This window comes from Psittacula echo (genome assembly GCF_963264785.1).
Source record: "Psittacula echo genome assembly, chromosome: 1".
NCBI classification, from domain to species: Eukaryota; Metazoa; Chordata; class Aves; order Psittaciformes; family Psittacidae; genus Psittacula; species Psittacula echo.
In genome coordinates this window covers 82,722,154-82,737,925 of record NC_137735.1, presented here as the reverse complement: position 1 = coordinate 82,737,925, position 15,772 = coordinate 82,722,154, and the positions used below count along the sequence as shown (strand labels likewise).

The following is a 15,772-nucleotide window of genomic DNA, read 5'->3' as shown; positions in this document are numbered from 1 at the left end:
CAAACCTTTCTGCATGTCTGCTTTGTGTACCAACATTAAAGCTTAACAGTTTGTCTGAGACTGCTACAACACCCTGCAACATAGCATCCAAGGGTGAAAGCACTCTATGGTGCAAGACATTCACAAGAATGCAAACGTCAATCCTGTCTTCCAGAAGAACAAAAAAGGAGGGTCCAGACAACTGCAGGGTGTTAAGCCTTATCACAATTCCTGGGAAAGGGACAGAGCAAATAATCCTGGAAACCATTTCCAGACAAATGAAGGACAAGATGGTGATCAGGAATAGTTAGCATTGAATTACAAAGGGGAAATTATGCTTAACTAAGCTGGTAGTTTCTACAGTGAGATAGCTAGCTTAGTGGATAAGGGGAGAGTTCTCAGTGTTGTTTACCTCAACTTTTGTAAGGCTTTTGACACTGTCTCCTATAACATTCTCATTGACAAATGAGAACATGACAAAATATAGGTTAGATAATTGGACAGAAAAGTGCTTTGAAAACTGGCTGAATACCTGGGCCCAGGGGGTCTAAAGAAGAGACTGCTCAAGAGGGATCTTGATCAGTGTGGGTAAATACATGATAAAGGTGGGGAATGAAGGGGAGGGAGCCAGATGTTTTACAGAAGTGCCCAACAACAGGACAAGAGGCTACAGGCACAAACTGAAACACATGAAATTCCACCTGAACACAAGAAAATATGTTGGATTTTTTTCTTTTTTTTTTGGAGGGGTGATTTGTTTGTTTGTTTGTTTTTTGTTGTTTGTTTGGGTTTTTTTAAATGTAGAGGTGGTCAAACACTGGAATGGTTTTCCCAAAGAGGTTATGGAGTTTCCATCCTTGGAGATATTCAAGCTGTAAATGGTCCTAGGCAACCTGCTCCAGATTGTCCTGCTTCAGCATTGAGGTTGGAACAAGGTATTCTCAAGAGATTGATAGATCACAGTGGTACTTTCTGGCTCCTGAAGTTCTGACTCTATATGTTCAAAGCCCCATGGGACTAGCAGGATCTCCAAGATGACTAGATTTATCCTTACTATGACTAGATTTATCCTTACTACAACAGGCAATTACGTGAGTGCGGACCATAATGAAAAGAACACGATGCACAGGCAATTAAAAGATAAGAACAGCTTAGAAGAAAAGTTTGATTTAGGTTTGGTTTTGATTTATAAGCAGATTCTGGTTTTCTGTATATCACTGATGTACAAGCTAGAAACGTCTTGAGCTGAAGGAAAAGAAACAGCATATTGTGTCAGTACTGTTTAAAGAACAAGGATGGGAAGAACATAATATAGTGTCAATATTCTGGCAAGCAGAAGTGAATTTTGCATTTTGACTTATGAATATTAGATTGGAATGGTCTAGGCATTTGCCCAGATTGAGACCAGATGTTCCCCTGCTTAACAGAACTCTGTATCATTTAGCAGTAGAACTCAAATGTAAAGTTCTCCCAGAAAATGTTATGTCTCTGCTACATTTGTTAGTGGGAGGTGTCAGACCAATTTACCTGCTCGTCTGAATACTTTCTGAATACTTTCAGAAGTTCTTGTTTCAGTTATCTCCACATCTTTATTGGTAAAGGATACCTTCAGTTTCTGAACTCTTCCATTTCCATATCCTCAATTCATAGCTCAAAACTTGCTGTCATCATGTGCTTTGTTGTTGTCTGCATGATCTACAAATGCTAACCATCACATGCTGCTGTTTCAGCTCCACACAACACTTACATTGCTTGCCTGCCAACACTCATCCCATGCAAAACCAAGCAAGATATTGAGCTATTTTTTTCTGAGATGCTCTGTCAGTGGTAATAATGGCAATTATAGGATAACCAGACAATTATGAAAGTAAATAGTTTTTGCTTTAATCAGGTTTCATTAGCTAGTGACATTGATTTGCCATGCCAATATACGTAAAAAAAATGCCACTTTCATAATAAAGTACTTCTTCTAACTGCTCAGCATTACAAGTTACTGTTAATGAGTTATGTATGCCTTTTTGGACAGACATTTCATGTTTCAAAATAGTAAGCTGTGTATGATTTCTGATTAAATTATGTTGTGATCTTAACGAAGGGGTCCATTTGTAGTTCTAGGGCTGTGTTGTGCTGGAAATGCTGGTGGTTCATTTGAATAAATGGAAATGGCTAGCCATGAAAGCAGAGAACTGAACTGCAAAAGGGGATGTTCTGTTTTCCACTTGAAGACTCAGGTGTCAGCTCAGGCTCAGTTTTGGTGACTGATGTGGTTCTGAAAGACCATGTCTGATGATTAAGAGGAATGGCTTAGAGTGTAGCACAACCCTTTACGTTTTGTGAGGAAGTAAGGCTGATTTTTACTTGTAGTTGTCATCTCAAAGCTAACATGGTTTCTTTCTGTTTCACGATCACACCGTAGTTCTCTCCAAGTTTCTCAAAAAAATGTTTTCTTCATGTTGTTTGCATTATTCACTGAAAAATGAGAAAAATATCAAACATAATAAGAAAATGGAAAGGAAAGGGAGTCAAGGAAATGGTATCAGTACCTGCAGAGACTGGAAAAATGGCCTCTTCCTCTGTCTCAGCTGTGTAGAGCACGTCTTTTTTATCCTTTTTTTTATCTATCCCCAGAAGTAGCAGCTATTTTCGGGGAGCAGTCTTGTTCCCTCAAGCATACTACTGCTCTGGCTCACCGCCGTCAACATACTGTAGAGAAATACCAATATTCCAGGGAATTTCTAGCTGAGGATTCACATCCTCCTTAAAGCGATGCGTGAAATGTTAATGTGTTGGGTTTCTTTTTCTTCTACAATGAGGCTTTTACAACAACAATTGTTGTATCAGATCTGGAGCATCTTTAGTTTCTTTAGTTGCTTTTGAAAAACACTTTTAAGTGCTGTAAATTCCAATTTTTATGAAGTTTAGATATGATCTGAAAGGTTTCTCTTCCTCCCACCTGCCTGTGTGCTTTGAGATTAACAGGTGAGATGACCTCTGAGAAACATTAAAAGGAAATGTTTCAAAAAAGAGGAAAACCTCCCAGTTTTCCAGTTGGAACCAGCCTGCAAATGTGTAATGTATATTGAAAAATAAATCACTTGGCTTTGTTGTATGTTCAAACTAGGCAAGTGCATGCACTGTCAGAAACTTACACCTACAGGCCAACATGAAAATTACTCATAAACTGTCCTCCATGCCACCAACACAACATGGTAAGAGAACTTGAAGGGTTTTTTTTTTTTAATTAGTGGCCCTTGTAGTTACATTCTTTTCAAAACACTTAGATAAATTTGTTAAATATTGAGTAACAGCAGCAATAATGTACCTATCCTCTGTTGGAAGGAAGGACAGGGAACGGGGGAAGAGATTACAGGTGGATAGATGCTGTAATTTGTATGAAAGACTAAAATGCAATCAAGGGTTTATAGGGAAGAGAGGAACTACCATGAGGGGACCACAGTGGGAACTAATTGTATCTCAAGTAACTAACGGGGAGTTACAGTGAAAAAAGAGCCAGGCTCTTATCAGGGGAAAACACTAAAAGAACACGAGCCAACAGTCCCAAGTTGTAACAAGAGAAATTCCAGTAGGACATAAAATGCTTCCTTGTGAGATTAGCACAGCAATGAAACAGGTGCCCAGGAGAAGCCGTTCTCCAAAATGTTCAGGACTTACCCAGACAAGGCCCTGAGCTACATGAGTTAGCCCTGAAGTTAGCCCTACTCCAAGCAGGTGATTATAATTTTCCATTACAAATGTACAAAAAGATGCTATGAGATTCTATAGCAAAACAACTCCAGGTCCTCTGTTATGCTCTCCCCTTTTCATTCTGACTACCTTCTTTTATAACCCTCACCTTTCCTCCCCGCATAATTGTAGGAGTCACTGCCTATAGCTAAAGTAATCTACTCTCATTCAGCTGAGAAAGGAGTTATGAAAGTAATTATAATGCTGTGTTGTTTTGTCTATTATACTATTGACATTGGGACATGGTTTTGCTAAGTAAGTCTTTCTTAAATGTTATCTACACTTAAAAAAAAAAAAGGTTTGCAGTACATTCTGATCACAGAGAGTATGTTACATCTACCAGGATGCACAGTACTTGAAGTTACTGATTATAGAACACAGACAGATTGTTCTCTAATTAGACTGAGTTCAATCCATATGAATTGGGCAACTTACAGTGTTTTTGACAATATGTTTAAATGACAGCATATATATATTATGTAAGTAGCATGCGGGGAATACTTTGCAGGCAAAGGAGAGTGTCTGCTGGATTATTTTCTTAAGGTGGGTATTTATTCCTCATTATAAACATAGAATCATAGAATAGTTCGGGTTGGAAAGGACCTTAAGATCATCTAGTTCCAACTCCCCTGCCATGGGCAGGGACACCTCACACCAGACCATGTCGCCCAAGGCTCTGTCCAACCTGGCCTTGAACACTGTCAGGAATGGAGCATTTACCACTACTTTGGGCAACCTGTTTCAGTGTCTCACCACCATCACAGTAAAGAACTTCTTCCTTATATCTAAACTCAACTTCCCCTGTTTAAGTTTGAACCTATTACTCCTGGTTTCCTTTATAAAATTACCTTCTAAGTGAAGGAAGTTTCTCTGATTATTTACAATAAAATCTGCATGTGGTAATCATAGAATCATAGAATAGTTAGGGTTGGAAAGGACCTTAAGATCATCTAGTTCCAGCCCCCCTGCCATGGGCAGGGACACCCCACACTAAACCATGTCACCCAAGGCCTCATCCAACCTGGCCTTGAACACCGCCAAGGATGGAGCATTCACAACCTCCCTGGGCAACCCATTCCAGTGCCTCACCACCCTCACAGTAAAGAACTTCTTCCTTATATCCAATCTAAACTTCCCCTGTTTAAGTTTTAACTCATTACACCTTGCCCTCTCACTACAGTCCCTGATGAATATTTCATCCCCAGCATCCTTGTAGGCCCCCTTCAGATACTGAAAGGCTGCTATGAGGTCTCCACGCAGCCTTCTCTTCTCCAGGCTGAACAGCCCCAACTTTCTCAGCCTGTCTTTATACAGGAGGTGCTCCAGTCCCCTGATCATCCTCGTGGCCCTCCTCTGGACTTGTTCCAACACTTCCATGTCCTTTTTATGTTGAGGACACCAGAACTGCACACAATACTCCAAGTGAGATCTCAGGAGAGCAGAGTAGAGGGGCAGGATCACCTCCTTCGACCTGCTGGTTTTGATGCAGCCCAGGATGCGGTTGGCTTTCTGGGCTGCGAGCGCACACCGAAGCCAGCTCATGTTCATTTTCTCATCGACCAACACCCCCAAGTCCTTCTCCGCAGGGCTGCTCTGAATCTCTTCTCTGCCCAACCTGTAGCTGTGCCTGGGAAAATTAATTTATGTATTAATATTAAATTTAAAATAAATCCTGTAAGAAATTGTTTCTGAGAAGGTTCTTCAAATTTGCTCTATAGTAAAAACATGCTGTCTTGGGTAGTATTCTTGTCTATATATTGGACCATTTCAACCTCTATTAAAGGTCTAAGAGAGTTTAAAAAGGCTATAAACTTCCTATTTCTGCCCATAAGAAGGCCCCCAGAGTATGCCCTGCAAAACCCAACCTTAACCAAAATTGTGAAACTTTAACAACATCTGAAAAGGGATAGTTGGCCCTGGAAACAAGAAATACATGTGAGTCATACTGCTCTGTAGAGGACCTTGGGAACATAAAGTGGCCCTCTTAACACTACCTCCCTAATCCTACAAGCACTGCAAGTGTGAAATGCACACTATGCCTTTCAGGTGCATGTTCAGTATTTAGGTTTTTTTTGATGTCTCTTTGTGTTTCAGGTAATAGGAGAATCCCTGAGAAGGCTTTTAATGCTTTTGCCTTAAGATTAGGATCAAGGCAGAAGTGACCTGCTTTCTCTTTCTTCAGTGCTTGATCTGTTGCTCATCCAGGATAGTCTTTTGTTTAGTTACTGCCTTTCAGGTTCTTTCTCATCCTCTGTCCTCAGCTCATGATCATCTTTTCTTGTCAGTGGGAAGGAAAATAAAAGCTTTAAACTTACATCTGTTTCAGATGTCAACCATCGTTCTGTCATTACTATTTTAATGCAAAGCTTTGAAGATCAGTGGCTTGTGTTCAGCCCTGGAGTCCATGACAGACATTCTTATTCAACTGAAGAGTTTATTCGTATTCTTGAGAAGTTTAGGCTCAGACTTTGTGGTAGTTACTTAGACTTGCTGGACTGCCGAGGAAAGCCAATTGCACCTGACCTGCAATTTCTTTACATACCTCTTTCACTAATGCTGACCTAATAGACCTTCTGTATGATGAACTCATTGGTGCTTTCAAAACCTTAGAGGTAGGTATCACCTTTGAAGCCTAAATTTTCTTTTTGATCAGTGTGATTTGAAGACTCTCAGTACCTCAGGAGTCACTCTCAGTTCTTTATGTGATGAAGAAATATGAAATATGCTTTTGATGTGAAGAAAAGCACAAGACAGTTTCCTAGGGCTAAATGTGACTGAAGTCCCGTCATCACCCCAGAGCTGTGCCATTAACAATTATCAGCAAGGACTTAATCTTGCAACACTGAAGTGAATGGGCACTTGTAGTAAGAAGGCAAGGTGGACACTGTTGAAGATAGACTTACATTTCACTGTCGTTAGGTGAAAGATGAGGCAGAAAGGGCAGTACACAGCAGTGCTTAAAATACCTTTCAAACTCATTAATGAGCTGTTCTCATCAAATTTTCTTTGCTGCTTCCTGTCCAACGCTTTCTATCAGGCAAAAATGACCCATTCTCAGTAAAGGCAGGCAGACCCTTGTGAATTCTTTCCTTCTGTGTGTGTGTGCTTTGTCTTTTTTTAAACAAGCTGTCTGGGGTTTTTTTTCCTTCTTTACTGTTATTTTAATACTAAAGTTATTAAAGACTCATGCAGTGAGCAGAGAAGTGGATGGTTTGAAGCGCTGTCAAAGTGCAAGACAAAGCAAGAGTCCTTCCTCTTTCTGTTATGGTCAGCTCAGCGATTATAGTCAGCAAAGAAGATGAAAACACAATTTGAATATCTTTATATAAATGTAGGGGGCTGAGGAAAAATACTGGTAGAATTCCATACCTGAAAGTCTTAGAATCACAGAAGTGTTAGCAGAAACAGACTTCTGGAGGTTTTTCTGGTCCAAGCCATTACTGAATGAGTAGATGATCTAGCTATGAACTGATCCCTTGAAAATTGCAGCAATATTTGACAGATAAAATTCTAGTTGTTTTGTGAGGAAAGTTGTTCATCCTCATTCCAGGAAAATGAAAGGAAAGTGCTTTAAAACAACAGTGATCAAGTATACTGCAAGCAATATATTTACTGCTGAATCACAGTTTAATTTTCTACGTAGATATCCTATGATACAATCCCTAGACCATCATTAGAAAATGGAAGCGCTGTGCAGCTTTTGTGAAGGGAAAACCAACAGAAACAAGTGTCTAAAACTTCAAATTCAACAAATACTGGCAAAATACATCTTCAAGTATGCTTTATTTGCAGATGCTTAAAAAGATTTTTAGGCAAAAAACTAGTCAATCTCATCCAATACATGATGGAACATGATTTGATGCCTAATGTCAGACTGGAAAATGGGTAGATAGGACCGATGATGCAGTTTTTCTCGAATTACATGTCATTAAATGGTCAACATTCATATAGTAAAAAGACTTTACACGTATGAAGAATTATAATCAGTTAATATTTTAACAATAAGAAGGAGATATTGTAAGAAGAAGAAGAGGTGTAAGGGGATGGGGAAGCTACAGACATCTTAGTAATATCAGAAGCCATTGACTTTTTTTTTCATAGACATTAGCTTGTTCCTGCAAGTCACTGCACTCTTGAGAACAGATTTTGCAATTTAAAACATACCTAAAACATCACCAAAAGAAAACACTAATTCCTATTTTACTTTTTTTATTATTATTTTGTATTAAGAGTCTTCCAAAGAACCTAAGTATGGCATGGCCAAGAAACATGTATTAGCCACCATTTCAGAGACTCTGCATTCATCACATTTAAATACTAGGTGTCTGATTTCAGAAGATCTCATGCAAAATCCACCTATAAAAACTCACCACAGAATATTTTCATGGATAAAAAGCTGATTTTTTTTAAAGCTCTGATAGACATCCATTTGTGAAGGTGAATTTTAAAACTAATGGTCCACATTTTCCAGAGGACATTCAAAAAGATAGCTTTTGAACTTTCTGTAAATGCCCAGCTCTTATCTACAATTTGCATGGAATATTTACCAAAGCTATAACTTTGGACTGTATCACTGCCTAGAGTAGTGCCAGAGGCAACATCATTACCTTTCCATAACTGCATAATGAGAATTAAATAATCACAAAACAAATCCCTATTACGAAATGATATCTTTTTCTCATATACAATATATATATTCATTTATATTGAATATAAGTCCAGTAATAGTATCACAGTAATGTGCTGTAGTGGTCTTCCATAGTGAGAAAACTGCCCTAATCACCTTTAACATGCAAAGCTTGGAAGAACCAGAAATTCACAGTAAGTAGTACAATTTGTATATGCATCTTCTGCCATTCTAAAGTTAACCAGAACAGTCAAGACTGTTGCTTATTTTCCTATATGTTTGACAAAAGCTACAGTTCTGTATACTGTACATTCACAGTGGGATCCCAGCCCCCTGTACTTTTCTGCAAGAAGAATCAGGTTACCACTTTCCATCCAGGTAAACATTCTAGTACTTCGTATAACAATCTTGTAAAAAGTTGCTCCTAGCTTGAAGGTCAGCAGTTCAGGACTTGATAAAATTCTCCTTTTCATCTCTGAAAGGTTTCTTGCTAGCGCATTTTGTAGTCATTAGATACTGACATTTCACATAGCTGTCCTTTAAAATCCAAGTCTACTGTGAAATCCAGGTCACGCTGCAAAAAGATGTAAATGCAACACGAAGTAAGACCATAATTTTAGTGTATGAATTCAGTTATTATTGCTTGAGTTGAAAAGACCTTCAGATTCAAGAGATACCTACTGTGGTTTCCAACTTCTTTTGGTTTTAAATGTTGCTAACACTGGAAAAGCAGGATATAGGATGTGTAATAAGCATTCACCATATAATCATGTCTAGGGCATATTTGTATATTTTTCTTAAGGCTGATTTAGTGTCCTGGTTACAACTAGAAGGCTTCTGAAATGCTGTGCTATCATACGTATTCTACAACAACTTTTTAAAGGGTATTCCCCATTGAGATATCTTAATCTAGGGTAAAGGGCTTTCACATTAGGAATTATTCCAGAATAGATCTAGTAAACTTCCCATTATAGAAAAGCTCATTCATTCTTTAATCATAATGACATGTTTTTCAAAAGAGGCACTAAATAGCCCTACAAAACAAAGCTGTCTCTCTACAAGCTTTTGAAAGGCTTATGTTTCAGAAGAACAAAGCAGTAACAAATCCTTTTGAACCAAGGTGGTCCCTCTTTCTTATGATAACAATCAAGAACACATTAATTTCAGCACCTAGATCTGCATTCTGGTGCTTACTGCTGTCCAAACAAATTTTTAATATTCTTTTTAATTTTTCCCTCAAAAGAAAATTGATACATTAAACCTGAAAGAAAATGTTCCAGTCCCCCAAGAACAACATAAAGGTGAGAAACAGACTATTTTCCTCTACTTTCACAAAGCGGTAGCTTCAGAAGTAAACGTGTTTGGTTTCATGCCAGGTTTATTTTGTTATTTATTTATTTCTTCCCTTGTATCAACACCACTATGAAAGCCATATCCAATCTGTATTTGGTACAAAAAAGTTAAATCAGTGCAAAAAAGGAAGGCAATGAAATGTTAAGATTTGATGCAGTCAATCAATGCAATATTTAAACAATTGCAACAACTGCATAGACAGATTCTAACCAGGTTATTTTAATGGCTGTATGTTGTAATAGAAAATTAAGAGATTCTGCTCAAGGTTTTTTGGCAGAAAATGAGGCCACTGTTTCTCCAAGAAGTCATACTTCTCATGTTTTGCTCTTCTATACAGGCATGGGTTGTCCATCAGACCATGTCTCATAGTCTCCTTGCAACTTGCAAGAAGCACTTGAATAACTGACATGGTGAGGGATTCAGTTCAACCCATGGCAGAGAAATTTAGGAAGTTATTGCTGGTCATGATAGTGTGATATCCATCATGCTTTAGCTTTAGTCTTAAACCATCTGTATTTTCTGTGGAAAGCTGCAGTTTTGAAATTACCACGTCACTTGATTAGGGAGTTCAAGTATATTTGATCAGTGAATTCATACAGATGTTCAGCTGAAATCTGTTACTTAATTTCCTGAAAGAGAGTTCTTGGGCACTTAGTGGGAATTAAGGCTATAGATGCACAACTGAAGTACTAACTCTTGATCATGCTGTGTTGGAAGAAGGGATCCTACCATTGATTTTAGTGGCAGTGTTGAAGGGACCTTTGCCTACTTGTATCATAAAATGTGAGTCAAGCTGATTGCAGAGGGCAGCTGACTTGGTGATGTTCTTCCTTCCCAGGCTAGCTTGTTTGCAGGCTGAGTTCCGTAACATTAGCACTGCATTATCATTGTTGCCACCAGCTTTGGTGAAGTTGTGACTAGAGCTCTTACTAATAATATGAATTTAGAGCCTTCAGAATGCTTATTGTTTTACTTATATGCATTTCATTTACTGCTGATTATAGTTCGTTATCAACAGAGTTGGAATTAGAATCAGTGATGCTTACTCACCACATTTTTTGCATTTGGTTTCATGGATATAGACCCATAGATTTCTTCTCCTCGTCTCACAGTTAAATAGTCCTCTAAGTAGAAGACAGTTTGCTTCCAGTGAGTATAGGGAGCATCGGGTGCTGAAAAACACATATGGTTATTATTTACAGAAATTTCATCTTTGTCTTACAAATTAATTTGTGAGAAAAAATTTTTAAAAGCCTTTCTTATAGAATGCTTTAACTTAAATACTGTATTAACAGAAGTGCTTTACAACAACACAATCTATTGACTCTCAGTGGGTTATCTTCTGATTCCTATTGGAATACGTCAGATGTAAAGCACACCCAGCATGAAGGATTCCACAAAGGGGGTTACTGGGCATGACAGACACTTTTTTGATGCTTTCCTTTACAGATTCAACTTGGGGAAATCTCTACCACTAAGTGTTTTGAAAGGCAGAAGTCTAAACTAGTTCAAAAAAGAATTACACAAAACCATGAAAGAAAGGTTCATCAAAAAACTGTTAATCACAATGACACAGATGAAAGCTTTGACTCAGGATCTCAGAAGAGCAGATTTTATCATTTCCAGGAGAACAGAGGTAGGAAAAGGGCACTTGCACTTTGACCAATTTTTGGACTTTTTAAAGGCATATGCTATGGACAATTTGCCAGAGATAGACACTGATCTCAATTAATTTCTAGTCTTGCTTAGCGAAATCCCCTTGACGATATTCTGCTAGTTCAGGTTCTTATTTTACTCATTTGTTTTTATTTCTGATTTAAATCCAAAATTTTGAGCTGTGCCTAATAAACTTGTATTGGTTACTTCCTTTTCCTAGCACTCTTGCAGTTAAGACCATCTAGGAACCTAAGAACCATACAAATCCAGAGACTTTCCGACCTGGCAAAGAAGCCTCTGTTAAATTCAATTCTGTTTCATTTGCTTCCTCAATGGCTCTTTTGATGTAGACGTGGACCCCTCTTCTTGAATCATGCTAATAATGTCTTAACACTGTTTAATGAAACAATGATCTCATTTAATTTTAACATAAATGTTTACAAAAAAATTTTGGCCTTAGAAATTGTGTGGGGAAACCATGAAGCTTTTTTTTTTTTTTAAAACTGTCAGGACAGGAATTTTTTTACAGTGCTTTTTTTCCAAAATTCTAGAATCTGAAGACTGATACAGAACTTTCGTCAGAAACTGTGCTGGCAAACCGGTATCTTCCAAAGGAAAAGTATTTACCGGATAATTTCTGGCTATGTGGCTAGACAGTTTAATTTTTTCAATTGCTAAATGGAGAGATCCTCTTCCAGGACTTCAGATCCAGAATGTACTCTCCATTTGCACGTGCCTCTGTAAAATTTCTAAAACTTGTTAGATCAAGACTAAACTGAATTTATATTTTAAATTATAACTGCCACCTTGTGTACACACACACACATGTGCACATGCCCTTATGCAGAGCTATCTTCCTTAGAAAAGCCTGACACATATGGAAATGTGCTCTCCATGACAGTGTGAGTGCACTGCAGGCACTCCAAATCACACATTTCTTTTCTTCATAATTAAAAAATGACCCATCAGTGAAGTGGTACTTGCTCATGTCCTATAAACTTAGATATTTTACTGGATTCAGTAAAGCTTTGCCAACAGCTCAGAATCCAAACCAGTCTTCTAGACAGTGGTGTCTATTCCTTCAGGTACAGAAGGCAAAATGACATTTTTATGGAGTAACTTGTTCTGAACCCACCTTATGATGTGCTGAATAGAGGCCTCCTGTCTACACTCATGTTAACACAAGTCAGGATGACTGGCCAGGTTTGCTGCAAAGGTATACTTCTGACTCATGTTCAGTTTGCTGCTTACAGGAATCCAAGAGTCTTCTCCAACAAAGCTTATTTCTATCCAGTCAGCCCAAGCAGTAGCATGGAATGGTTACGTCCCATCTGCAGAACTCTCCATTTGGCTTTGCTGAACTTCATAAGGCTCTCAACAGCCCATGCTGAACCTGTGTAGGTCTCTAAATAGCATCCATTCTCTCCAGCCGATGCTTCTCCCAATTTAGGACTATCAACAAATTTGCTGAGAGAGCAGTTTATCCCATCATCCAGCTCATTAATAGAGATGGGGAATAACACTGACCTCACTACTGGTCACCTGTGAGTGCTACTTATAATTGCCCACTGTTTTGACTTTGCTAATTGACATTTTGAGCCAATTTTTCACCCATGTTATTGTTCACTTATCCAGTCCTTTTGTCACCGATACAGCTGTAAGGATGCTATGCAAGGTTGTACAAAAGGCCTTGCTAAAGTCAAGGTATTGCAACAGCCACTGATCTTTCCTAATCCACACAGCTAGTTGTCCAGAAGGCAATCAGGTTTGTAAGGTACAATTCGCTTTGGTAAATCCATACTAGCTGTTCTCAATTACTTTCTTGCCCTTCACACGGCTGGAAATAGTTTTCAAGTGGATTTGTGTCAGTCTTCCCAGAGACTGAGGTGAGTTGACTGGCCTGTAGTTCTGTTGATAAAGATGAGTGTGACAGCTGCCTTTTTCATCAAGAACCTTCCTCATCACTATGACCTTTTAAAGATATTAAACATTGACCAGCACCCTCAGCATGCTTGGATTCCTCCTGTCTGGTACTATGGACTTGTGCAAGGTTCTGTAGTCCTGATGTTCTGCCTGGAGCACAACTGTCATGCTTTAAGCCCAGCTGGCAACTCAGAACCATGCAGCCACTTGCTCACTATCCCCCTGCTCCAAGAGGGATGGGGAGGAGAATCAGAAGAATGTAAATCTCATGAGTTAAGATGAGAACAGTCCAGTAACTAAGGTATAACACAAAACCACTACTGCTACCACCAATAATAGTAATAAGGGGAATAACAAGAGGAGAGAATATAAAACTAAAAGGGGAAAAAGAAAACTATAACCACAAGTGATGCACAATACAATTGCTCACCACCTGCCCACCGATACCCAGCACGATCTGAGCAGAGATCTGGGCCTTCCGGGTAACTCCCCCCAGTTTATATACTGGGCATGACGTGCTGTGGTATGGAATACCCCTTTGGCTAGTCTGAGTCAGATGTCCTGTCTCTGCTTCCTCCTGGCTTCCTGTCCTTCTCCTCACTGGCAGAGCATGAGACTAAAAAGTCCTTGATCTGAGTAACTATTACTTAGCAATAACTGAAAACATTGGTGTGTTATCAGCATTGATCTCAGACTGAAGTTGAAAACACAGCACTGCACCAGCTACTAAGGAGAAAAATAACTGTTACAGCTGAACCCAGGACAGTATCCACTCCTTATGCCATGCCATTCATGTCATGCTCAGATCCCACATTTTTCAATATGACATCACTTTTTGTCATATATATATATATATACATACACACACACACAAAGAGAGAGATATCATTTGTTAGTCCATGGACCATCCCTATAAAGTTTGCTGAATTCATTCAGTCCATGGTGTCAGGCTCCATCTCTTGTAAAAGTCTTTCAGGGCAGGAAAGATAGTGTGTAGTGTTGGATTGTTGCCTGCTGATGGCACCACTGAACTTGTCTGGTCACTGCTGAGCTCATCTGGTTTCATCAAAGTTCATTCTTTGTTGGGGTGATGATTGGAGGGAAGTCAGAGTCAGTTCATAGTGACCTGAGGACAGTTCTGCTGCTGCTGGCTTTTCCCATTACTTTATTCTCTGCTGATGTTCATGACAGCACATATATTCTTTTCAAAGCCCAGAGTGGTGGAGATAGGCATCTAGCTGATCAGCTATAGAAATATTATATAGCAGGCAACAGCATATAATTGAGTTCATTGTCTGTTTTCCCCTAAAATCAAATCCCCTTGAGGTACGCATCGGACTTCCCCATCTTCCCGCATTACCCACCAAGTATATCCAGGTCCCTGAGCAAAAGCAATCCCACGAGTGAGTTTGCCTTTACCTGAAGCAGGAATAACCCAGACTGTCTTCCTCAGCAAATTCTTTATGTGCACCACAGGAACTTTGTCCCCCTCTACAATATGTAAAAGTTCTGACTGGGCTGGGCCAGCCCTGTTGGCAGATCCTCTGGTGTTGACCAACCAGGTGGCTGTTGGTAAATGTGTATCCCAATGCTTGAAAGTCCCACCACCCATTGCTCTCAATGTAGTTTTTAACAGCCCATTGTACCATTTGATTTTCCCAGAGGCTGGTGCATGGTAGGGGATGTGATATACCCACTCAATGCCATGCTCTTTGGCCCAAGTGTCTGTAAGGTTATTCCGGAAATGAGTCCCATTGTCTGACTCAGTTCTCTCTGGGGTGCCATGTCACCACAAAATCTGTTTCTCAAGGCCCAGGATAGTGTTCCGGGCAGTGGCATGGGGCACAGCGTATGTTTTCGGCCATCTGGTGGTTGCTTCCACCATGGTAAGCACATGGCGCTTGCCTTTGTGAGTTGGTGGGAGTGTGATATAATCAATCTGCCAGGCCTCCCCATATTTGTACTTCAGCCATCGTCCTCCATACCAAAGAGGCTTTAACCGTTTGGCTTGTTTAATTGCAGCACATGTTTCACACTCATGAATAACCTGGGCAACAGTGTCCACTGTTAAGTCCACCCCTCGATCACAAGCCCGTCTATATGTTGCATCTCTGCCTTGATGGCCTGAGGTGTCATGGGCCCACTGGGCCAAAAATAGTTCACCCTTATGTTGCCAATCTAAGTCCATCTGAGCCACTTCAATCTTAGCAGCTTTATCCACCAGTTGGTTGTTCTGGTGTTCCTCAGTGGTCTGACTCTTGAGTACCTGAGCATCTACATGGCGTACCTTCACCACCAGGTTCTGTACCCAGGCAGCGATATCTTGCCACAGTGCAGCAGCCCAGATGGGTTTACCTCTGCGTTGCCAGTTGCTCTGCTTCCATTGCTGCAACCACCCCCACAGGGCATTTGCCACCATCCATGAGTCAGTCATCCACTGGCCTGGATGACTGGGATTTCCTGTTCGAGCTTGCTGTGTAATCAGTGCGG

The 15,772-nt window shown here is 39.7% G+C and overlaps 1 protein-coding gene across 1 annotated transcript in view; it reads right to left on the bottom strand.

Moving 5' to 3' along the window:
* Positions 1-8,840: 8,840 nt before the first annotated feature.
* LOC308229954 (protein arginine N-methyltransferase 8) overlaps positions 8,841-15,772 on the bottom strand; it is a gene marked incomplete at both ends in the record, with an annotated part of 64,011 nt that continues 57,079 nt past the window's right edge. The window contains 2 exons of the mRNA XM_080634354.1: positions 8,841-8,924; positions 10,754-10,875. Coding sequence (XP_080490480.1) covers positions 8,841-8,924; positions 10,754-10,875 — 206 coding nt within the window. The remainder of the gene's footprint in view (positions 8,925-10,753; positions 10,876-15,772) is intronic.